The sequence below is a fragment of the Tachypleus tridentatus genome, chromosome 13 (genome assembly GCF_004210375.1).
Source record: "Tachypleus tridentatus isolate NWPU-2018 chromosome 13, ASM421037v1, whole genome shotgun sequence".
NCBI classification, from domain to species: Eukaryota; Metazoa; Arthropoda; class Merostomata; order Xiphosura; family Limulidae; genus Tachypleus; species Tachypleus tridentatus.
The window spans coordinates 213,489,082-213,515,005 of record NC_134837.1 but is presented as its reverse complement, the minus strand read 5'-3'; the positions used below and the strand labels follow the sequence as shown (position 1 = coordinate 213,515,005).

The following is a 25,924-nucleotide window of genomic DNA, read 5'->3' as shown; positions in this document are numbered from 1 at the left end:
AATTATATGTTTTCTTTCAACAGAGGCTGCACACAAATGTTAAGTTTTAACTAAATCAAGAGAGAACTTTAATAGAAATATAACCCTGGCTTAGTTGCCTTTAAAAGTTTTAGCCCTTATGGTTTTAAATTAAAAAAATGTTCTTGTTATTCTGATACGAGCATTGAAAATAATCTCTGACATCGCAAATTTAGATTACTGCTGCAAAAATTAGAGCTGATATGTAAAGTCTTACAATGTACAAGTCACTTTAACATTCCAAAATTATAATGTTTTTATGATCACGAACGTAAGTGTTGGAATACACAGACTGAAGACTCTTAGAAGTTTTTAGTTAAATGGGATTTGAAATTTGCATTTTGTTTTTGCAGTTACAAAGATAAATGTACACCATAAAAGCATGTAACTTTCAAATCAATATAGTACACTTAACATTTATTACCAAGGTTTAGAATTTGTGCACTGTAGCTTAAAAAGATTTTAAAAAATTAACAAGTGCCTGTTAACAATATCCCAACATATATATCTAATGCTTTTCTCAACCAAATACCTTACCCTAAAATGTAGACAAAGCATTAGCTCAGCAGACAAGTTTTGTAAACTAGGGATGGGAGAGTCATTCATTTCTAGCTTAACTGTACCTAATTTAGCAATAAAAGCTAAAAACTATAGGTGTACTTCTTATATAATTTTAAACACAAAATTTGTCATACAAAGCCTTGTATTTAAAATGTCTACAATACAAGAGAAAATCTAAATATAAATTCCAATTATATATACATCTCAAACTTCACTTAAGGTAGACATTTCAACTGGGTATATGAAGTAACCAAAAAAGTATACAACGATAACTTTAAGATGTGAATCCTTTTCATTTTTTATTCAGCTTTTACACAATTCTTAATTAAACATACAACTGTTTATCCTATTAAGCCAGCTACAGTGAATGTGTTAACAATCTAAGTTATGATAGCAAATTTATTCCCTGATAATAAACTTGAAATCAAAAAGAATGCTACAAAAAATTTCCTCATATCAAATTAGATAATTTGGTGATGTTAGTAACTTCTCAAAATTAAGTAATATTGTATGTTTTAATACAAAAGAATATATTCCTTTTAAACCTTCAACACTGAAGAGATGTCACTCCAAGTTGACTCCAAATGGAAGTATCATAACTGGTATGATATTAAAACAAAATTATTGTGGTTATTATATTTTTTAACAAGTACATTCTGTATGGGATACTGGGTTTTCTTCAAAAACTGTAAGGGTCTGAATTTTAAAATAATTGCATTAAATATACAATAGACCTAATAGTGGTGGAAGTATTATACTTTTTGTTTTAAAGTTGCCTAAAACAGTGTTACCTTTTTTAATTATATTGAAAGTTCTTTTGAACTTTTTCCCTCAACAAATTAATGTATTAAGGCTTACACTACAATTATAATATCCAGTACGAGGGAAAAAGTTTCATAATATGACAACCTTAACTCTTAAATTAATGACACTTATAAGAAACTTTGTCACAAAATCAGAAGTTGAGGGATTTAAAGAAATGAACAAACTTCTGAATGTTTACCACAAACCAAACCCCTTTCAAAGTTATTTTTAGACAAGCTATTTTTATCCTTTCAGAGTCAAAGATACAAGCTTTTTTTTTTTAATAATATACACATTTTTATAAACCAATAACATATCTGCAAATGATAACTTTCAGTACTTAATGGCTTTACAATAAAAGCTTTCAAGTCTAATAAGTTAAACTTGTTCATTTCATCCACAGTGAATGCACACCACTGACTTCGTATCTCAGCAGTAATATTTATCCCCCATTAGCCACTCTACTAGTGAACAGAATAGAGCAGAATTAGAATGGCAGTTAGCCTCAGAGATTTATTAAATTTCCAGACTGAATGACAGAAGGACAAATGGCCAAAATGAACTGCACTTTTTCAACTTTATAGTAAAAACTTGCCTGTTAAGAACCCTAATACAAAAGCAGCAACAATAACAAAGAGAAACATCATAGAGGTTTGCTGTTGCACCTCCTCCAATCCTACTAAAGGAACAGTGGTGTTTGTTGACCATATACTGTCACTATGTGAAGAATCATGTTTCTCAATAACAGACGGGGATTCTGTTGTTCTATGAGCAGTCCGCTGCCTTGGTTGTTCTTCCTACAGAAATAACAAAAATCTTAACTGTATTTACCAGGTTGTAATGGCAAACTATTGTGTAGTGAATTTTACCACAAAATGTGTTTCATCAGTTTGTCTTTCATTTTAACTTTTTTATTATTGTGGTTAAGAAATAAAATAATGAGATTTAAAGTAATTAAAAAAGTGAGGAAATTAACACAATAAAAACAATTACAGAGTTGTACATAGTTTCTAAATTATTTTCATTGTAATATCTGACCTTGCTTTGATGTAGCCATAATTTGAGAGGAGACATTTTTGTACATTAACATTAGTCACATTTATATTTATAAATGCAGGAAATAAAGATATATAAAAGCATAGTGTTTATAAAACAAAGTTGGAAAATGCCTAATGGTTTAAAATTATCAAATGTTTTCTAAATATTTCTTTGCTTTATTAAAAGGTAGCATTTTACATCGTGTCACCTCAAGTGTTATAAAACTCCTGAAAATAGATGTGCAAGACTTTAGTAACCCAGTTTATATTACAAAACATGCAAGACTTACCAGTCATGCAGTCTTGTATGAAATGTAAAAGAATTTTTATACATTGTTGTGAAACATTTAACTGAGAAAACACTGATCATCTTTACATTTGCTCGACATCTAAACTGTCTCAACCCTGACAATATTGTTTATAAGCCAGATGTTTGCAAACATCACTTCAAACTTCTGTTAGAGAAACTGACTGAACTGCAACATCTGGATGAAGGGACAAACAAAAGTGCCAGGGAAGAATACTATGACTTTATAGAGAGTGTAAAAACCTTACCTAGTTATGGCTGTCATTATTTTAAAGATTATGATCCACTGAAAAAATGAGTATGTGGATTCATTCCTGAATAATTATGTAAGAAAGAAAAGCTCATGTCAAAGTTTAACAGTTTGAGTAGGTTTTTTTAAACTTCTAATTCTATCTCATGGACAGATAGTTGAGAGCATGCAAGAGGTTTCTCTAGTTGCTCAGAGGAGAGCATAGAGCATATTCATTTAATTGGTGGCATGTCTAATTTCAAAGTAACATCAGCTCTCCTAGAGAATATAGCAGCAGCCAGACAGCATCCAGAAGATACGAAAAAGAAAATTCAAGTGCTAACCTTAGTCCAAAAAGAGAAAGCCATCATGGATCAACTAAGTGAAACTAAAACCAAAAAGCAAGGACTACAAGATGTTATTGCTTTGATATACAATGTTAACCAAAAATCTATAATGGCAGAATCCAGTCAGAAAATGAAACCATTAATTGTGGAATCCCATATGTTAATTTAATAAAAACCTGAAACAATGTTACACAGGAAAATACCTATTTTGATATGACAAAAAATAGGCACTATGGTTGAAAACAGTTTTTTTTAAGGCAGTCTAGCATGACCACTACACGATTGCTTGGTTTTTTCAATCATGACAGTAGTTAAATTGGTGACTTAGAAGATAACTATTATTTCATTGCCTGATTAATGAAATAATCCATCACTGTTTGATCAAGAATTGATCTCTTTCTAGTTACCTTAAGCTTGCTGTTTAACTGTTGAAGCTGGGCTAGCTCATCCTTTAACCTTTTACATTCCTCTTGAACCTTCTTCAACTCTTGGTCAGCACTGGTAGCCTGTAATGAAAAACATAAACCAAATCTGGCTCATGACATCCTCAGTTCTAAAATACACCATTCTAATTACCCCCATGGTTGTACAGCAAAAATATTCAATGGTTTAAATGTAACTCCAAAAAAAGGTTGGGTCAAAGACTCTTTACAAAGTAAGCTGAAAAGTTTAGTTCCACTACAACCAATATGTTGTTATATGTACTGGTAAGTATAGAAATCATTAAAGTCATCAACATTCAAATAACCTTCACACAAACAAAAAGTACTGGGTAATTATATTTAAGTAATGTCTTAGGTACTGAAATACTAAAAAATTGCATACTTTCTATTAATTCAAGTCTAAGAATACTTGAAAACATTACTGTGTTAATACATAATGAAAATAATCACATAAAAGGTAGAAACAATTACAGGACAGGAAAGACTTACCTTTGGAGAGGACTTTAGTACTGTGTCAGTAGATGGTTTAATCAATATGGATTTTTCTTCTACACCAATATTAGAGTCTAAGTCATTCTATAAGTAGAAAAGCCATAAGTCATTTATCTTTAGCAGTTTACAGACAGCATATGAAAGGGAAATTAGGGTTCATTCCATTAACAACTATTTTAAATTTTGTTTCTGGAAGATAATCAACATGCAACTTTTTATACTTTTCAATGAGAAATCCTTTATGGCAAGAACTTTTTTTTAACAGCTATTTATTCTATCAACAGAAAAGTTTAGAATACCAATGTCCTTAAAAAGAACAAATTCATATATAAAATATTATGAACTATATATATATAGCTGGATCAGGCAATTATCAATTAACTGTGATTACAGACAACAGTATGTGAATACATATAAAATGAAGCATTTTGGGTAGTTTGCCATAGCTCATATGCTTCAAGAAGTGAATATATGCATATTATGAAAAGGTACAAGTGTGCAATAAGAAGAAAAAAAGTAATGCATAAAGTAAGTTACATAATGAAAACTGACCAAGGATAAAAAGTATATCAATAATACCAAGTAGATATTTACAATACCTACAAACAATGGTACCAGAATCAGGAGTTTATTTGTGAAAATCTCTTTATAGAGAGACTGAAAACAAGATTGTTATCAACAAATCAACACCACTGTAGTATAATAAAAGCTACAAGTAATGTTTACATTAACTTGGACACAGTTACTACAAAGGGAATCACTGAAACATTAATGTAGGATATATACCAAAAATGAGAGGAGATACACAAGTAAGCAGACCACCAATTTATCATCTTTATCAATAACCAATGATCAGGTGGTTTTGGTTCTGAGAATCACAGTGAGTATACAAAAAAAAATCAACTGATCAAGTGCCAAACATACAAGCAGGTAGGTGTGTGCACCACTTGGAAATATGCAAGAACATTTGAAAGATTCAGTATACCTGTTTTGGGCCAAAATATTAATCTCTATCAGATTCCAGGCTTTAAACAAGAAGCCATGTCTTTCACCACGCTGCATGTGTTGAATGTCTTCTACTTAAACTCTATGCGAGTAATACACACAAATTATTGCCACCTCTTTCTTGAATCAAATAACAGCTAGGATTAGATGTGTTGTGTTAATGTATGAATGAACAAAGTTCAGTCAGTATAATAATTGATAACTTACTGGTAGTATTGAGTAATTTAATGGATGTTATTGAAAGTATAATTAGAGAACACTTACCAGTTCAAATTGATGAGTTTAATAGTTTTCATACTGAAGGTGTATAAAATACTTTAGTAATCTATATGTAATAAAATATCTTGATATAGTTTATTAAAAAGTAATGTTTTCTGAACCTCAGTCTCAAAATCAAATCCTTTTTGTAATTGTAAATTCCTTGAGTTAGTGACTTGTGTGCTTCACTTGCAACAACATACCTCACTTTAATATACAATTGGTGTGACTGGTGGTAATGGTAAAGCTCCAATGACTAGCCCACAGAGGTCTGCCATGTCACATTACAAAAACTGACCAAATTCACACACAGATGTGATTGTTTCCAAATCTCTATGATCTCATCAGATGCATAAATTATGGGTTGTTGCCTAAGGTTCAGGCTAGTACATAAATAGATATCTGTTCCATACTGAACATAATAGCTGCAAATGTTTTTAAGTATAAACTTGTAGCTCATAGCTCTGTCATCTTTTGATCAATTTGAGATCTAATAACAGTTTTGGATTGAGAAGGTCAAACTCATTCAATTGATACATTTTACCATACTCAAGATCTCATACATTACTTTAAACCTACATAAAAAAAATTTCAATTTGAGGGTAGGTTGGTATATACCTAAGAAGTGATAAAATTAAATCATGTATGCTTGTTGGTATTGCTGGCATACAAAAGTATAGCTTATAAAACATCTGATTAATTTACTCTAATCCTGCCTAAAAGAATTTTAATTGACATGGCTATGGATGACTCCTTGTTTATAAAGCTGAAATGTTAGCTACAAATAAAAAAATTGGTAAAAAACATTCTGGCTAAAACAAAAAAATTCTGTACAAAATATAAGTTAGTCCTTCTGCAAATTTTAAAAAGTGTGTTGCTACTTCTTAAAAAAAAAACCATGGAATGATTATTAATGAAATATCTCTGTACACTGTGTTTTGTATAAACACTTTGACTTCATGATTAAATCACTATATTTCACTAAGATCCTTAGATTTTTTCATGTTCAATTTATTGATAAAACAGTATTATAAAATTGTGCATTTTTTAAGTTATTGTATAAAGAGCTATAAAAAAAATCAACTCTTTATATGTCACCCTTTCATTTACTGTTAATTTTCCTATGACAATGGTATCAAAAACCAGGTATAAAACAAGTCCATACTATGTAAAAACTACACTGATGAACACAACACCAACATAATTTATAAAATACAATGTGATAACTGCCACAACTTCTATATTGAAGAAACAAGTAGAAAAATGGAAACCAGATTCATAGAAAAAAAACATTCACACCTGTTTTGACCACTGCAAGTCAAACACAACCATAGAAAACACACAGATACTGAGCAGGGAAACAAATGCACAATCAAAGAAGCCCTACTTATACAGCTAAAACAGAAATTTAAAATTGATATGAAGGAACACCTTTATACCCATACAAATTAATAACCTAACATCTAACTGTAATGTCCCCTACAATCCGTACCATTTACCCTCTTGTCCCTGAAACATGTGCATCGCAATGGTTTTTTGCAAACTCTCTTCATGTTAACCTGAAGATGACCTAAGAAAGTCAAAGCACTATTCTCTGCCTTATTAGTGAATGCATTAATACCCATACCAGCTGTCCTGAGATACACTTAGGCCTAACTGCCAATTTTAGGTATCTATATTGAGTTAATTTCAAAGGCAATTATAAATTAATGAACTTCTTTACATTATGGTAAGAAGCACAAAAATCAACTAACATATTTCTTTTTGCAAATTTCTTGTCTGTACATGTCTCTAAATAACACTTGTATATCACCTGAAACCTGTAAATTATTTTACTTTGCATGATACATTAACTGTAGAGCATAAAAAAAAAACGAAATTGTAGTAGTGACTATTACAGCTAATAGCTATAAGTTATATAGCACGTAAACTCATGCTTTGCATACAAAACATTTAAGTCCTACCACACAAAAGTAAAGAATTCACTTAATATTTTCCTTGCATGTTTATGTGACAGAAGCAACTGTATTTAAAGTTGAAAATATAATCTACATAAATTTGCAATCATGTAAAACAATGCACATTTAAATATTGTTCACATCTGCACTGATATAAATGAAAAATTACCAAGGTATAATTAGCCAATAGAATTATTGGGCTTCCATGTAAACTAGCATGCATAAATGCACATACTGACTGACATACAATGTTTCTACAATTATATAGGTACTCACAGTTTCACTTAGTAGTTCTCTACTGTAGTCTGCAAACCAGATGTTCCCTTTTAGATAGTTTATAAAAATGTTTCACAATTAAAAACAAGAAGAGGCAGCATAGTATACAAATCCCATTATGGTTTGGCAAGCTTTTTTTTAAAAAAAAGTTTATGGTATTCTGTGAACGAGACAATTTTATCATTATTGTATTTACCTGAGGAGTCATCTCAGGTGGAGGGTCAAAAACACATTTTAGTTTGGAATCCATAAGGTTTTCAGAGTTTGCATCTTTCCACTGGAACAACAAAATCTCATTTTATTATTTATTTAAGTAATATGTTTTAACTATATATTCTATAATAAACTTACATATACTTAGAAATTTAATAAAATTTCCAGAGATGATTGGGGAAAAAATATAAATTCTTTACATTAGCATTCCTTAATAATGTTCAACATATAAATAACTGGAGATTCTAGAATTTAAGTTATATTTAAATTGTTTGTATAAATTTTGTTAAATATCCAGAATTTGAGTCTCACTATAATTCACAGAACTCATTTCCTGAAGATTAATATACAACTTGAAATAACAACAGTTACAAAACTAACAGGATGTGATAAAAAATTCAACCACACTTCAAACCGTAACACTAGATAAGTACAGAATTTTAGTATAAATCAAAAGACAATTTTTCCAATTCTTAAGAATCTAATTATTGAAAAGTTTCATGAACCCACTTTATCCACATTGAACCCCAGTCATAAAATTTGTTAATACAAGCAGATTTCTCTAAGAATCTGAAGCTTAGCACCTAATAAATAACACAACGTACCAAAGTTTCAAGGCTGACATCTCCACTTGGAGCAAACATTGTCTGGACCATGAATTTGTGTTTATGTTTCTCATGTGGATCATATTCAAATGGCTGAAGCATAACTGTAAATAATTATTGTGTAAATTATTTTTATAACTTCCAAGAATACATTCATATTTAAAGATTAAAATTTTACCTAGTTGCTGTTCTCCCAAAATGTCCTAAAAAAAATTAATGAAAATAAAATTTAAAACATAAATGCCATTTTTATACTAAATAAAGTATGAAAGATTTTTTCATAACCTATGTTAAAAACTTTACAAGCATGCAACATATTAAAAAGTTAATTTCTCTTATTTTCCTTTATTGTTTTTAGTTCCATATCTTAATATTTTGCAAAAATGACATGGTTTCTTATATGATGCCAAATACAAAACAGGAAATAAACTATTGCAAAGTAGTAAATATAAATTACTAAACAGAAAATAAAAAAACACCAAAAAGACTAACATTATACTTAATACACATAACATCTGTATTGCAGAGAAACATAATTCAATACTTTACCAGAACTGGAGATTTTTTACAATAAAAGCAAAAATGTTGCAATTGGAAAACTAAAATCTCAGATACAAAGTTTACAAATTCTAGCATCTAACACATACATAATATCTTAATCTCACTTCCAAGTAGTTAGAAGTATAGTCTGCCGATTTAGTACAACTGTTATTACTTTTGGTTTAAATGCACCAGTTTTACCTTGGATGATGTTTTCAAAAGTGTTGTTTTACACAACTGCAATTTTTTAAAAATTGTTTAGTTCATGTAGATGCATTAACAATATTTCTAGTGTTTGCTTTTACTACAATGGTTTAATTGGGCTATACTGACTATGCATTTGTAAGGTACAGCAAGATTGTTTTATTAAAAACAAAAGAACTAGACTATCATTTAATTTCAAGGTCTACAATACATCAAATGCACTGTTATTCATTTCAAAGGACTGTTCATATTTCACTTCAAAAGTGTGTTCATACAAAACTCACAATACAGCATTATTTATCCCTGAAACAAAATTCATTGTCTTTTATTAAGTCAATAAAATGGTAAAATACATAATTAGTTAAATTCCCAGATCCATGTAGTTCAAGGTGAATGCCTACACCAGTCATAGACTAGATTAAGTGCTACATTTGTCAAACTAAATTCTTTCAGGAAGAATACAACAAAAAAGTACATTCTCTATACATCAAAAATAATTGTTCAGTCCTCAGGTAGGTAGGTAGGTATTGGCACAAAACTAAGGCTATCTGTGCCAGACAAGATGTGGTACAGTATAGGTATAGGGCTATTAAAGTAAAAAGTAAAATATGTAAAATTAGGAACTGTCAGGAAGACTGAAGCAAGAAGTACACCCTTGCCAACAGTCACCTGAAGTTAGCCTTCCAGTCCTAGGTTCAGTTCAAAAGAAAAAGAAAAACTAAAACATGTAAAATTAAGACTTGCCAGGAAGACTGAAGCATCAAGATCAAATTTGCAGTCAGTCATCTGAGTTGGCCTTTCCAGTCTTGGGTTTAAGTCAAAGTAAAAATTGAAATGTGTAAAAGAAATCATGCTAAAACACTATATAGTCTGATAAAAAACCTTAAATTAAGTGTAAAAGACCAATGGCTCTTAAAAATGTAAAAACATGAGTGAGATGGGCAGTATCACCTATAACATGGGTCAAAGTCAAGGGCAAACCCGTCTTACAAATATCTTTAAAGTCGTGTTGTCATTCTAGGTTGTAATGATGGCATGACAATAAAATGTGGATGATTGTGATCTGAGTGCCACATAGACCACACATTGGTGCAGCAGTTCCAGATAAAACGAAGTGGTGGGTTAAAAAACTGTGACCAATGTGTAGCCTTGCCAAAACAACCTCCTCTCTTCAATCCTTACAGAAGCAAGAGGGCCAAAGACCTAGAGAAAGTTTGATTTGAAAAAGCTTGTTATTGTGTTGCTCATTCCACATTGCCTGTCATCTGGTGTACAGTCTGGATTTGATAACTGGACCATAGTCCATGTATGGAATGGGTACTGGCATGATAGATCCAGAACAGACAGACTTTGCTGCTCTGTTGGCCAGCTCATTCCCATAAATACCAACATGACCTAATATTCAAAAAGAATTGGACAGAGACAAATGAGAGAGAAAGATGGGCCAGTTTGTTTTCAATATTGATGAGAAGAGGGTGGTGACTATCATGGAATGATTCCAGGGCCAATAGACAGCTGAGTGAGTCTGTATATATTGTACAATTTGTATATTGCATTATTTCAATATGATTTAGGGCAAGAGAGATGGCATACAATTTGGCAGTGAAAACAGAAACTGTCGGAGGAGTCTGTGTGCCACAATCGAACTGTCACAAACCAATGCTGAGCCCACTGAGTCACCCGATTTGGAACCATCTGTATATATATATATATATATAGAAATGGATGGATCATATGAAAGATATTCAGCAAAAAAAAGAGTGATATTTCCAATCGGGTGCATCTGCTTTCCTCAGATGACTCAAAGATAGGTTACAATTGGGGACAGTAATTTGCCATGATGGAATAGGCTGATTTGAAGAAACTGCAATGTTATTCAAGGATAAATCCAAATCTTCTAATTTGCCTGGATACGGAGATTAAAAGGAACAATGGCATATTTTCTGTTATTAAAAAGTGTGGTTCATTGTGGTTGGAAAACACAACTCCAGGTAAGATGCTGTGGTAAAGATCAGAGTTTGGAAGCATACATTAGAGACAGTTGCAAACAGCAAATATATAGAGGAGGTTCATGAGATTCCACATACAGACTTTGCAAAGGAGAAGTACGAAAAGCTCCAATGCAAAGCCGAAGCCCCTGGTGATAGACAGGACCCAACATTTTCAGTGCTGAGGTTCTGAAAGAACCATAGACCACAGACCAATAGTCAAGTTTGGATCGAACGAGAGCACAATAAATTTTGAGCATGGATTATTGATCTGCTCCCCAAAAAGTAGAAGAGAGGAAACTGAGAAAGTTCAATGCTTTTAGACATTTGATACGAAGTTGCTTGATGTGCAATATAAAATTTAATTTACAATCAAATAGAAGTCCTAAGAACTTTGCCTCAGGGATGACAGGAAGTACATCATCATCAAGACAGAGTTCTGTATCTAGGTAGATTCCCTGTTTGTAGCAGAAAAACCATTTGCCGTGGTCCACTTCAGTATCCGATTGATGGCAGTTTGTAGCTGCCATTCAATAAACCTCATGTTTGATGAGTGACATGAGATGGGAGTCATCAACAAAAGGCTTTGCAACTGTTGGGGTTAGCTGTTCAGTGATGGCAATCTTTATAATGAAAAGTGTAACACTCAGAATACAGCCCTGAGGGACTCCAAGTTCCTGCGGCAAAAAATGAGAAAGTGTTGAGCCCACATAGACTTGGAATTTGTGCTTTATTAAGAATTGCTGGATGAAAAGGGGTAAGTTTCCACCCAATCCATATGAGTGAAGGTCTCGTAAAATGCCATATCTCCATGTTGTATTGTAAGCTTTTTCCAAATCAAAAAACAGCAACAAGACAACAATGTTGTCACCTTAAAAAGGCTTCTCTGATTGATGTTTCAAGGTAAATTAAGTGGCCTATCATAGAACATTGTCTACGGAACCCACACTGAGTAGGTGAGAGGAGGTTGTTTGATTCATGAAACCAAATGAGGCAGGCATTGATTATCCTCTCTAAGATCTTACTGAGACAACTTGTCAAAGCAATGGGAAGATAATTTGAAAAAATCATTGCATCCTTCCCAGGTTTCAGAATAGGGAGTATGATAGCTTGTCGCCAAGCATCTGGATACACATTTTCCTGCCATATCCGATTAAAGACAGCTAGGAGAATAGTAAGAGAGTTCTGGAAAAGATGGCATAACATCTCATAATGTATATTATCAGGTCCGACTAATGTATTGCCAGACCGATTAATAGCAAGTTTGAGTTCCATACGTGTAAGAGAACGACTGTAGTCATAGAAATGGTCAGTTGAAAAGGAAAGAGGCAGATACTCCACCTGTGTTTTAATGGCTAAAATGGAAGAGGATAAGTTTGAAGAGCTAGAGATACGAGAGAAGTCCCCAAGAGTATTGGCAATGCTCTGTGCATCTGCAACTTGATAGCCATCAGATATTAAAATAGAGAGGGGGGCAGAAGTATATCTTCCACTCACCCTCAGGATCTTATCCCATATAACTTTTCTGCTGGTGGTTGAAGAAATGCTGGAGGTGTATTTAATCCAAGATTCCTTCTGGCTTTGACATTGAACTTGCCGAGCGTGTGCACGAGCTTGCTGAAATGCAATGCGGCTTGAGAGCATGGGGTATCTTCAAAATTTATCCCAAGCATGCCTCCGAGTTTTCCCTGTGTTATAGAACAGGCAGAATTCTACCAAGGGTGAGGATGCCCTAGGGGACATGTCAAGGTTTTAAAGATGCATCAAGTAGCAGCTTGTATAATACTGTTGGTTACTGCTGCTATACAATCATCTATTGATGATTTACATAAGATGGCAGGATCAAGTTCCAAGAGAATAGCGAAAGAAGGCCAATTGGCCCGGACCAACTTCCACTGAGGTACGTGGGTCAGGTGGTACTGATCACGGCCAATCTCTCGTAAGTTGATGGAAAAATGATCACTACTTCGTGGATTAATATCAACCTCCCAGGAAAAGTGAGTGAATAGCAAAGGGGAACAGACAGAAAGATCTATAGCTGTAAAGACTGACTAGGTGCATGAAAATGTGTGTAAGAGCCAGTACTGAATAGAGCCAGGTTGTGGTTCAGGAGCATATGCTCTATGGCGTGCCCTCTCATATCACTACGGGAGCCACCCCAGAGGGGATTATGCCCACTGAAATCTCCCAAGATTGAAAAGGGGTTAGGCAGTTGCTCAATTAGGGTATCGAGGTCCGATTGATTATAAAGCACTTCAGGTGTAAGGTATAGAGAGCAAATAGTGATGGTACAGCCCAAGGAGACACAGATGGCTACAGCCTCCAAGGGTGTGGTCAATGACAGGGACTAACTGGGCACATGCTGATCAACCAGCAATGCAACTCCTCCATGTCCCCATCCTACGCATAGACTGTCGTTCCGGTATAATGAATAGTGGCAGATAGTAACTGTATTTGTAAGCTGTAGAAATGTTTCCTGCAAAGAAAGACATGTGGGATGATAAAAGTCAATCAGATCTTTGATGTCAGTCACATTTGATTGAAAATCTCAACAGTTCCATTGGATTAGTGTGGCCATATGTAATTATTTCAAAGAAGAAGACGGTAGAAAGTCCTTCTCCTTGCAACCTCGTTTTCTTCTTTATTGGATGTAGGTCTATCGCCCTCTATGGATCCTGCTCTAGCTCGAATGGTCGGGTCTGAATTTATCGGTACACGTACTAATGATTGAGGGCACAGACGAGTTGTTTGTTTAATTTTTGGGGTATCAAGAGAGGGAGACCCCATAGAAACATCTTGACTTGAAAAAGGTGAAGTTTGGCAATGACTGGAAGGTGTGGTCAGGACAGAGATGGAAGGAAAAACTAATTTGTGAACTGTGTTAATTTTGAGAAGTGTTTCATTAAGATTTGCTGGTGAAGATTGTGCAGGGGATAGGGTAAAGTCTGTTTGGACTCCTACTGTAGTAGTAGAACAGGTTACAGAAGCATAAGTTCTGGTCGAAATAGGCAATAATAATTTTCAAGCCTCTGTGCAAGTGAGATTGTTAACTGTCTTGAGATGTTATACTTCTTTTTCTTCTACCCATTTAGGGCAAGAGGTAAAATAAGAAGGATGCGTACCATTACAGTTTATACAATGTGGTTCGAGTTGGCATTCCATGGCATTATAGTCTTTACCACCAAAATGGGCACAGGTCAAGGAACCATGGCAAGATTGTTTTGAATGACCAAATTGTTGACAATGGAAACATCGTACAGGATTAGGAATATAAGGTCACACTTTACAATTCAGATATCCTGCTTTTATTGTGGTGGGAGGACATGGTACAGTAAATGTTAGTATTAGAACATTTGTTGGTTCCAGAATTCCGTCTGAGTTAAGATTCAGAGCACTGCTGTGACACCTTGGCTGGCAAGACCTGTGAGGATCTCCGATTCAGGGACAGTCCTTAAATCTCTTTCAACTATGACTTTCAAAGTGGAATGAGGAGTGACTTCAATGGGTATGTCTCCCAAGGCTTTTGATGTCAGGAAGAGTTTAGAATGCTGTGATGAAGATGTTTCCTCTAAGATGTCTCCCGAATGTAGCTTTTTTGCCAATTTAGGGGAGCCAGCAAGCCCTTCTGAATAAAAAATGGAGACATCTGTCCTTGAGGTTTGTCACTTAAGGAATGCAAAATTAGAAATCACAGGACAGATTCAAGTGGCGAGTTAGGCTGTACAGATTCATCAATGTGTGGTCGTGCGAGTTAGGCTGTACAGATTCATCAATGTGTGGTCGTTTAGCAGTAGTCAGGTTTTTCTCGATGGTTTCAAGTTGTTATTTTTATTGTTTTAGGAGTATCCATAATAAATAGAAAATTTTTAGGTGCCCACTGACCCCACACACCATGGAGCCCTACAAGGGGATGCACTACAATGTCAAAGAAGGACACTGCAGTGATGCCAGGGTTTTGTGAGCACTATACCCGAACAACAGTGTCAGACACAATGTCCACAACACCCGTTGTGGACGTCTTATGCTGGTACTCAGTTGACCCTGGCCCAAATGATTGATCCTGGGGGCCACCCCAAGACTGCCCATTTACAGGAATTTAAGGCCAAAGTGGTGTGTTGGATTGGACCCCTCAACCACCAGGATTCTCTCCTCCTCTTCACGAGTTACCACGCACGGCAAACACACAGGTGGATGTTTAGATCCTAGAGGAGGTAAACTGTAAGAACAGAACCTTCTTTTGGAGGTCCCCTCACCACATACAGGAATCCACAACAAAGGGTTTCAGTCCTCAGATGCATTCAAGCACATATAATGATCCATACACAGATGTTGTGTTGGCAAACCCTATTGTTAATCAAATACATCTTAAACTTTTGATGCAATCTGACAAAAGGAAAGAACGGGAAATTTTTGTTTATTCATGCAATTGCAGACACCCTCGGTTCAGTCTCGAGTTATTTGCCCTTATTTCTTTTTTTTTTATGCAACTTTGTGCAATTCCTTTTCTAGGTTGTGACAAAAGAAATTTTTCTGAGACATGATTTATTGTGATCCGTGATTGGTACCTTTTGAGAACTGTAACAGGCTCCTGATTACATGTCAGATTAGTGTATTCATGAGCCAGAAAAGTTTGTTGCCATGCAAGATAGGACAAGTGAATGCACATATGTGATTTAATTCAAATGGATTTTTTTTTTCTAAATACAAAACAAGGATGATTCACACAAAGATTACCACCCTAAAAATGATGCACTGGTTCGATGGATCTATTGTAATGTATACCAAGGTATTCATGTATGAAAGCAAACTTTACATTCTAAGAACTCAGACTTGCCCAATCCAACAGAGTAAAACTTCATGGGCCACATACAAATTAATCAAATATAGATGCAAAACGTTGTGAGAGGCAATGTAAGTGTATTAAGTCACCACTTCTGCATACCTCATTGTGCTAGTGCAATGGAATTACATACAAATCCATTGCATGTAAATGGCTTTTAAAATAGAACAATTTTATATACATTAATCACTTTATATTTTGTCAGATTTAACAAACTGCATCTCTTGCTACATTTTCACACTAGAAAAGTCAGATATGCGAAATTTCTTTGTTGTACTTACAACACTCAAATATTTTCTGGAATATGAACAAGTGACTGATATCTTTAAAGAACTGTGTTTGGAGTACTAACACCAAGGAACAAGTGTAGAAAGTTATTTTCCTATTCTGAAAATGTATTTCTGTAAGGTACGTCTCTCCTCTCATAAGATTAACAGTTTCTGTTTGTTGCTGCCCTCTATATGCAAATCTTTTTATTATGCAAGTTGCAAGCATTAAACTCCTCTCTGTTGGAATGATTACAACATGTCCCTAATGCAGATCATCATGAGTCACTTTTCCACCAATAGGAGCATATTACACTCATGTAACACTTGTAACTACCTCTATGTGCTTCTACCAAATAATCACTTCAAAGATTACAGGTGACAGAAGTACTAGAAAGGAGGGGGAGAAAGGGTGGAAAGTGCAAGAGAAATAAATTTTCAGTATAGAAAAATTACAACTTCCCACATGGTACTTCTCTCTTCACACAAGATTAGCTAGAATCTCACACTGATTAACAGAAGGAACTGGTGAAAGAGAAAAACAGATGTACCCCCCAAAAGTACCCCAAGGATAACTCCATAGATGAAAGAATCAGATCCAAAGACCCAAAGAAAGGAACTGCACCACTTCTGATCTAGGTATACTATTCCCCATTTGTGTAACATGCAAGAAATCAGGGTGGAAAATGAAAGAAGCATATTCCTGTGGGAGAGAATGTGATAGGAAAGTGATCCTAACAGGAGGAAAATACAGTCACTCAATCCCACAATAAAAAGTGGGTAAATAAGGGTGCATTCTATGGTAGAGTGGTTAGGATGTGGCAGACTGCACGTAAACTTCATTCAAAACATCTTTGTGAGGTATCAAGATCCATGCAAGGGTAGGATAAAGATCATACCATCTTTACATCATACCCACGAACTGGGGAATTGAGAACCACACCAATTCCTGGGTATGACACAGGATTAGCTCTAAGTTATCAATCTTAGAATTTGACATAAGGTATCCAAAGGAACTCTATGTCATGCAATCAACTCCTGCAACCATGAAACATTGAAACCATCCAAAAACAATATCAACCACGTAATAAAACAAGGGAGAGCCAAGAATAAAACCAAAATAATCCCATATATTCCTGTACACAGATGGAGGAAAATGAGGGAAAAAAACAGACTGAAACCTGTGAGGACTTATGTTGATTAGTTCATTCTAAATCCAAAACTAGCCCTCTGGGTATTGACATCAATGACAACACCTTTTGACGTCTCACTTCACTGTATGATTAACTGCAGAGAACGTTATGTCTGCTACATCAGCAGAACACCACCTACCTACTCAAAACTGAATGGCTATAGTAATTTTATGTGGAACCCTTCCAGCAGGGTACCTCCATAGTTAAAACACCCTAGTGGCTTGGAACTGTTATAAGTGGTAAGGACTCTTGTACTCCACTTGAAAAAAGGTAGGCTGAGAATGTGTTGTAGAGTCTGGAGAAGCATCAAAACCTTAGACAATGCAATAGGTGACTGTGAAATGCTATTTTGAAAAGAGAACCACAGTGATTTATTCAAATAAGGCATGGCAGAGATAGGCAGCTATTCCCTTCCAATTCACCCATGAAATTGATTGACAGTAAAATTCAAGACAGCCCAATTTATGAAGCAAATAGCACAGTATGAATTTAAGATTTAAAGAATACACAGGCATGCACCACATGCCACAGAGTAGAGTCCATGTATGAAGGTATGAAGAATGGGCCCTTGAAAGAAAAGAAAGTGTTAATAAAGACTTGACCATTGTCAGACTCACACCAAAGTCTCAAAAACAATAATAGGTGGAAGGCAAAAACCTCATGGAAGCTAAAACTACAATGCTATATGAATAATGGAAGATAAACACGTTAGGGTTGGTCCACATGCTTGATTGGAGGATTTCCTCCAAAGGCTGATGAAGATAAAGGAAAAGGTAAGATGTCATATTTTATATGAGGTAACAAAATATTAAACCAACTCGTACATGTACAAATGCCACAAAATGGGGCACCAACATATTTAGAACTAACAAGAATATCAAATACCACTAATACTGTTCCAAGGTTGGTGCCTTTATCAGAAAAATCTACAATTTCTTGACCATGCCTATCCATTGATAATTTATGTTCAATGAGTAGTAATGCAACTTGCATATTTTTATGCAAACAAAAAATTTCCAATTAGATAATTAAATGTAATTTACAACTAGTTATTAGTATTAACAATACATTTACAGAATCTTTTCTGAGCCAATGAATGCAAGTTGATTATCAAGTTAAGAATAAAATAGTTATTCATCTCAGTTTTAATATTTCATCTAATGTGGTAGCATGGACTGCACCAATGTTGTGAAGCTTCAAAATCATTTCAATATAATGTACTCAACCTCTAAATGATGAAAATATTCAGAACTGGAAGAAGACAGAGGGCAGTTAATTCCTTATGTTTTATACCATATTCTAATGTTAGGAACAATACAATTATATGAAAAGTGTAACTTGTACAGATGTTTTCATCTAAATTTTTTAACGTGTGCCTACAAGTCCCATAATCTCCACATGACACTCAGCTACAACAGCTAGTTTACAAATGTGTATCTGACTCAACAAACTAAAGTGGAAAAATTGAGAGTTAGTAAATAATTGTTGATTCCCCATGTGATAATGAAAACTGTTTTGAAAATCTTATAGAATATATGTGTGATAATTTGCCAGTTTTATTCTTGATACTAGAATAGTTTAATGCTTTAAAAATAATTTTCCTGAAGTGAATGGAGACCACATAAACAATCTCCCATATTATGCAGAATATATTTTACTTGTGTTACTACTGAAAACATTTATGAAGAGGAGGAAATAATTTGGGGAAAAAAGTATAGCCTCTACCGTCACATATTTTATGATAATACATACACTTTTAGCAATTTTGTGGCCTTTAATGTTACACTAACTGTTTTTATTCAGTTTCTTCTTTACTTCATTACTTCCATATGGTTAAAGTCCCAAGAAAAAAATTCAGGAAATGCCACATTCTTTTATAATATTTTTTTTTTAAATACTTAAAATTATCCACTTACCTTTTACTGGACTCTAAAATGATGGTTTTGTTTAACCCTATGTCCATGTGTGGAACAAAAAAACAAGCATAACCTTTTACAGAATGCTATTTAACATGGTGTTATGTGCTTCATGTCAGATTATCAACTATTCATCAGACCCTACATTGCTGGTTTAATGATAATTCAAAGTAAAGGAAGGTAAGTAACAGAAACAAGAGCCACAGAAATAGTAAAAAAACTGTAGATGAGTGTTGTAAAAATCCTAGATGTTATGCAAATGCAATGTGCAAAATTTACAATGAGCAAACTTATTTTTTATTCTTCACATGTAGATCACCTTGCACTTCAAATTGTTAGTCTGAGTTAAATCAATGCTACCAGTCAAAGACAAATCTTGAGTACGATTAACCTTATAAATCATGCAACTTTTTGTGTACAACAAACTTGTACATTTTAGTAACAGCATGCCACATTTTATTTAAACATACAAAGTAGTTTCATACTTAAAGTGAATATTCCTTCACCAGCATTGAGTTGGTCCAATGTACCAAGATCCTGCACTTTCAATTAAACTATTTAATAGATAAATAGACAATAAAAATACTGTAAATGCAAAATATATATCCAAAGACAATTTGTTAATTTTTCCCACTACTGTGAATCTAGAATCTTCAAAATAAACCAAGCAGTGTACTGATGTAGATACACAGAAAAAGAAAGACTAGCTCTTAAACAAATTCCTTTCATGCTTTGAAACAAACAATTTTCAAATGCTGATTTTGAGAAGTTATAAAATCAGTTTTGCAAGAAATCAAATTTTTCAATACAACAAAAAGTCAATATTAAGCCACTAGCCTAATCAAGCTAGCAACATATCAACAACTAATCTGAATGCATCACTCAGTTGCCCCATTAATGTCAAGCCTTGCATCATATTCATCTTTATATAATTAACATATACAGAAACAACTACCATATATAAAAGTTTAATCTAGTAACCTATTTATAATACAGTACTATCAATTCCAAACATTAAAAAAATATGAAAAAAAACAATTTTTCTAAGGTCATATATCCCCCCCATAAGATGCAAAACTCTCCAATAATTAACACCAACATGGCTGAATATGATTTTTAGTTTAATTTTTATCCTACATACTGTTATTGATACTGTAATAAAGACAATGTAATAAATTGAGAAGAAAAACTTACATGCAGTTTAAAAAAAACATTCTTCAATTTGTTTTTGTTGTTTTTTTATATCTTGGTTTTTAGCATTGTATAATAAAAAAACTACAACAGTATGAAGCTCAAATTTAATTTAGACTACATCACTATGCTAAGAATTTGGGTAGCTCTAAGTAATAGACAAAGATGTACAAAATGGTCACTGCAATATATGTAATATAACCATCACTCATTTTCACTGTTTAAGGCATAACTATTTTCTGTTGGGCCATCAAATGTACTTTATAATATACACCAACATGGATCTTATGTGCTGCAAATTCACCTGCTACATGCATCGTTTCTTTTGGTTCTATAAATCCACTATTTGGTCGTACACAATATCTCTTTGGGGCTGTTGTTTTTACTTTGAAGCATACTCTTCGTTCTGATGGATTGTACAAACTTAGGTAGGAAGTAACAACATCTGTGAAGGGTCCTAAAAAAGGAAAAGAAAAAAAAATTATCCTCTAAATAAATAACACAAGTCAAATTGAATAGATAAGAGCCTAAACTAATAAGAGTAAATCATAATTTAGACTTCCTAACACATACAAGACACAATCACACTCATTAAGCAACAAACATCAAATCTAATTAACCCGATTGCAACAGGTTAATGACTGAAAGTCATATGTTTGACAACTCATTCAAAATTTTATTGAACAACTTACTATTTTAGGAATTTATGTCAATAAGGGTGGTATCAAATTGTAGATTATAATTCAAGCTTTAGTATTATATATTAGAGTGTTTCTCAGAAGTGCATATTAAATGAACACACCTAAATATAAATTTTAGTGAGTAATATGGTATGTTGAATGCAGCAATGGTTCCAATTAAATGTTTTGGCATCCCAAACATTAAGTCTAGTTTTGTACAAATTAAGAGCTCAAATTATCAATATTGACAAGCTAAAATATAGAATAGGAATCTCATATCTTTTCATTTTGTTGAAATATGGATTACAAACTGAATCAAACAGTGGTTCCATTCAGCTCTTTACATTTTCACAATCGATCTCTTGTATACACTTACTTCCATATATGATATGTGAATAACCAATCAACAGCCTAAAAGGCTAGTGTTTTTTCTCATCCATTTTAATTTGTGAAAAGGCTACCATGTTCTTTTCAAACAAGATTTCAATGAGGTAGGTTTAGTCTTTAGTCTGTTTGAAATTCCATACTTTTTAAGACCTAATATATAGCAGAAATATAGTAATTCATTATTATTTTCTGGTTATTCAACTGTATGTATAAAAAAAATTAATATCCTCCACATGCAAAATTTTAAAAGGCTTGGCAACCTATTTCAGGAAACAGCCAATTACAAAGATCATAGCTAGAAGAGAGTATTGTTTGCCTTACTTTTTTATTTATTGTTCCATGTTTTAAGAAAAAAGTTTAAATAACTTGTTTTTAAATAGTAATCTATATACATGGAAGTATAATAATTTAAATTTAACTATATATTACAAAATAATAGTTTACAAAAACACAGCAAAGGAGAGGGTTACTTTGTAAAAATTAATTCTCATGTTCACCAGGTATGACTAAAAGGTCAATATAATAAAAATTAATGTCATAAGACTTAAGCTACTTAGACTAAACATTTGTATTTTCATGACTTATTTTGTTGTCATTCTTGGATGAAAAAGCAAGAATTATTTATTTCCTAATATTTTTATAGTGGTCACAAGGTCAGTCAAATTTATAGACCTCGCATAGTTAGGGTAGAGAAAATAAGACAATATAACCTTACACAAAGCAAACATTTGAAATGCATTTAGGATATTTTAGAGATTACATAAATCATATTTGAGATTTTGGGGATGAATAGTTCTTTAATCATGGCATGAAAATCACTTTGCACTTGAACTAGTCACAAAACAGACTCACTATTTTACAAACAAATCTTTACTTAAAACACTTCATAAAAAAAAAAGATTTTTTGGTATAAAACTATCTTTTTTACTAAAAGCCTACCAGATTTTGTGAAAATACACATACCGTATCAAAATTTATAGTATAAATACTAAAGTGACTACAAGAAGATAATACAACAAACACTAAACCATGCTGTCACCAATCATTTGGAATGATTTTATATTATTACAGATGGCAAAGTGACATGGTACATTGTATACCAAAATGCAGGTTTCTTTTCAAAAAAAATTTTTTCCCCATTACAAAAGTGTCAATTACCTGCACATCACACTGTACAGAAAAGCTTCCCACAGTGAGGGCAAATTCTAAATTTCTTATTACTGGAAATTTAGGACCACTTGCCGTTTGCATCAATCCATTTCCTTGCTTCATCTCTAGAGGCAACTTCAGACCATTCATTACCACATAAAGTCAAAGATCAAACAAAGGTAGCCTTAAAACAAATATTCAACAATTTGCAAGGCTTCCCATAAAAGAAACCACTGATTTGTGCTCCTTTCTTTAAACATTGAAACACTGTACATCTTATTTTAGTTAGAGTAGCTAGATTATTTTCATCTATGAGAAATATTATCCCCTTGATTTATTATGAACAGTTCATTTATCATATTCTTAATGTAATATTCATGTTTTCCAAACTTACAGTAGTTTCTTTTTCTTGTAATCCTTTGGAAGTAGTTCTTATTTCCCAAAAGATTTTTTCTACAGTACCAAGAAATATGCATTTTTAATGTATAAATGAAACCTTCCTTTCTGTGTAAAATTTGTCGAATTACACCTCTGAACTCTTCTAGACCTCCACCACATTATTTCTTATGACTATTCTATAGTTCTGAGAGAGTACTTTTAGTTTTTTTGTCTGCAACTTTAAATAATACTTTGTCCATTATGAATGAAACAGCTTACTTTAAAGATGGACATTCACTTAGATTAACTATACTCCATACATATTGTCATTCATTACAGCATATATGAATTAGTTACATTCCAATTAATATTTTCTTTCAAGCATGTAGATAACTGACCAAATTTAAACTCTTCCTCTGCTCCTAAATTCTGCTTAAGACTTTTCTAGTGTAACACCCCAAATTATTTGACAAGATAAATATCAATGCCTGATAGTTATCTTCTTCACTATTTTATTTACTAACTTGGAGAATAATTTCAAATGTACTAAATACACTACCTATGATGATACCATTGTTAAAAAGTTTTACTTCACGTTGAATATTACCAAAATTCCACATAATTGCGAAATTCCTATATTTTCTTTGTCCTGGCACAAATTAAATATTCATAGCAGTGAATATTGCAGTAACAGACAAACTAACCAATCCATACACTGATTACTCATTTACCAACAAAATAACTAAAAATAATTTACTTTTTTTTTAATATAGTTTAAATTATTTTCTATACTTTGGAGAACATTCCAGACAATAAGATCATGACCACAATGTTATGTTAAACTCCTTACAGTTAAACAACTATATACATTTTAAGAAACACTAAGAATTAAAACATGGACTACAATACAATTATAGCAAATTAGTAGCTTAGTTTATAAGATTAAAAGCATCTTGCATTTTTGCTTGTCATTCACCATATTTGGTTAGTTAAGTAGATTATGGCCAGTTATTTTTGATTCTTTACTGGCTAGATACACAGCAGCTCTAAACAATCTTCAAAATACCAAATATCCAGTTATCCAAAGCTTTCATTTGACTTCAAAAAATGAGTAATAGTAAATTACAAAACTGATTTCTATTCAAGCTTAATGAAATTATCTGAATAAAACATTTTCACTGGAAAAATAAATATGGATTGTTTTAGTGTGTTTGCTGCAAGATTCCAGGAATAGTCCCCCAAATAGTAGATACCTAGTACTCCATAATTTCACAACCATGAATACTGATAGGATTTCAGTATGATCATTTATATTTGTGGTAATATAATTATTTTGTAATTATCAGTTATTATTATCTTAGCTAATCAATGTTCAAATTTTCAGCTATTTAGTACCTGAAAGGTTGTTCTCACTTGCCAGGTATCTTGCTGTTATGTTTTTTGTCTTGATTAATTTGTTCATATTGTGGTAATTAAAACACACAATATATTAATAATAGTAAACATTTTCTTAACATACTATTTCAACTCTTACATGTTGTTAAAAACCTAATATTAATTTAGACCTCATTTTAAATATTTTAATTCAATAAGAATATAAGACATCTGAACAAAATGTTACTTTGTAATATGCCTTTGTCAACCAAGCCAACTCATTTAATGACAAAAGCCACAAGATTGATTTGAAACTTTAATGCTGTCTTAATCTTCAACCTTAATACTTGAGCCATCCTTAATCAGGAAAACTAAAAGACTAAATTAAGTATAAATCTAGCTCAACAAAGTTTGATTACTTATTAAAATCTATAGAATTTTGTACATTTTATCATGTAAATAATCACTGTGCTTTCTTACAATTCAATGTTGTTTAACATTTTTCAAACTTCACTTTTTTTTATTTTTAATAAAAGATTAAGACATTCTTCAGGATAAAACAAAATTTTTGGAGACTGCAACTTGTAATATATAATGTAAATTATAATAAATGCGTCAGCAATCATGAATTGCAGTGTAAAATGTAATAATATACAATATTGGCTTGGATTATTTGATTCCAATTTGAACATTGCTCAAATCCGCAAATCTTAAAGCTCAAATTTAAAAGAATTATAAATTTCATATTAACGACACTTGTATATAAATGTATAGCTCTCAGATTTTCATATTCTCAATTGTTCGAGTTTGATTTTTTTTTAGAGAAAGTGATAAAATAAGCACTTATGTTGAATTACAACTCGAGCTTACGTTAACATATCACTGCAAAATACGAAAATCACTGTACGTTATTTAATAGATAGCCTTTAAAAATTTACTTTAACAAATATATTGAGCTTAAAATTAACATAAACTATTAGTATGATGTTCACCAAGAATAAAGATCTGTTAAGCCTAACTTAGGCCTACCTTTAAAGTGCAACTCTGTATCCGGATCCAAATGCAAAACTTGCTCTAGCAATTTAGACATTGCAAGTGTTTGTATCTCCCTTCAACAGTGAGTACTTGATTTTTTTTCAATAACTAAATAACACTAAAGTAAAGAATGTACAATTTCGGCAATCTGATGACGAGAAAAACTTTCCTACTTTCTTCCCTTGAAGATTAAACTATTTCATTATTGCGCATGCTCAGTTGTTTTTGAA

General features: G+C 32.8%; 1 protein-coding gene across 1 annotated transcript; it reads right to left on the bottom strand.

The window, feature by feature from the left end:
- Positions 1-852: 852 nt before the first annotated feature.
- On the bottom strand, positions 853-25,924 carry LOC143240133 (vesicle-associated membrane protein-associated protein A-like). The gene is made up of 7 exons (XM_076482064.1): positions 25,689-25,924; positions 20,996-21,148; positions 8,554-8,657; positions 7,932-8,012; positions 4,236-4,322; positions 3,711-3,809; positions 853-2,180 (listed from the first exon to the last, which is right to left on the bottom strand). The coding sequence occupies exons 1-7, from the start codon at positions 25,747-25,749 to the stop codon at positions 1,962-1,964; spliced, it is 804 nt and encodes a 267-aa protein (XP_076338179.1). The 5' UTR covers positions 25,750-25,924; the 3' UTR covers positions 853-1,961.

Bases quoted from the DNA above. Each gene is read 5' to 3' on its own strand.
- LOC143240133 (XM_076482064.1), bottom strand. From the start codon at position 25,749: ATGTCTAAATTGCTAGAGCAAGTTTTGCATTTGGATCCGGATACAGAG. The intron at 8,013-8,553 runs GTACGTTGTGTT...TTGTTGTTCCAG, and splicing joins ATGTCAGCCTTGAAACTTTG to TGGAAAGATGCAAACTCTGA. The intron at 2,181-3,710 runs GTAACTAGAAAG...TTATTTCTGTAG, and splicing joins AGTTAAACAGCAAGCTTAAG to GAAGAACAACCAAGGCAGCG.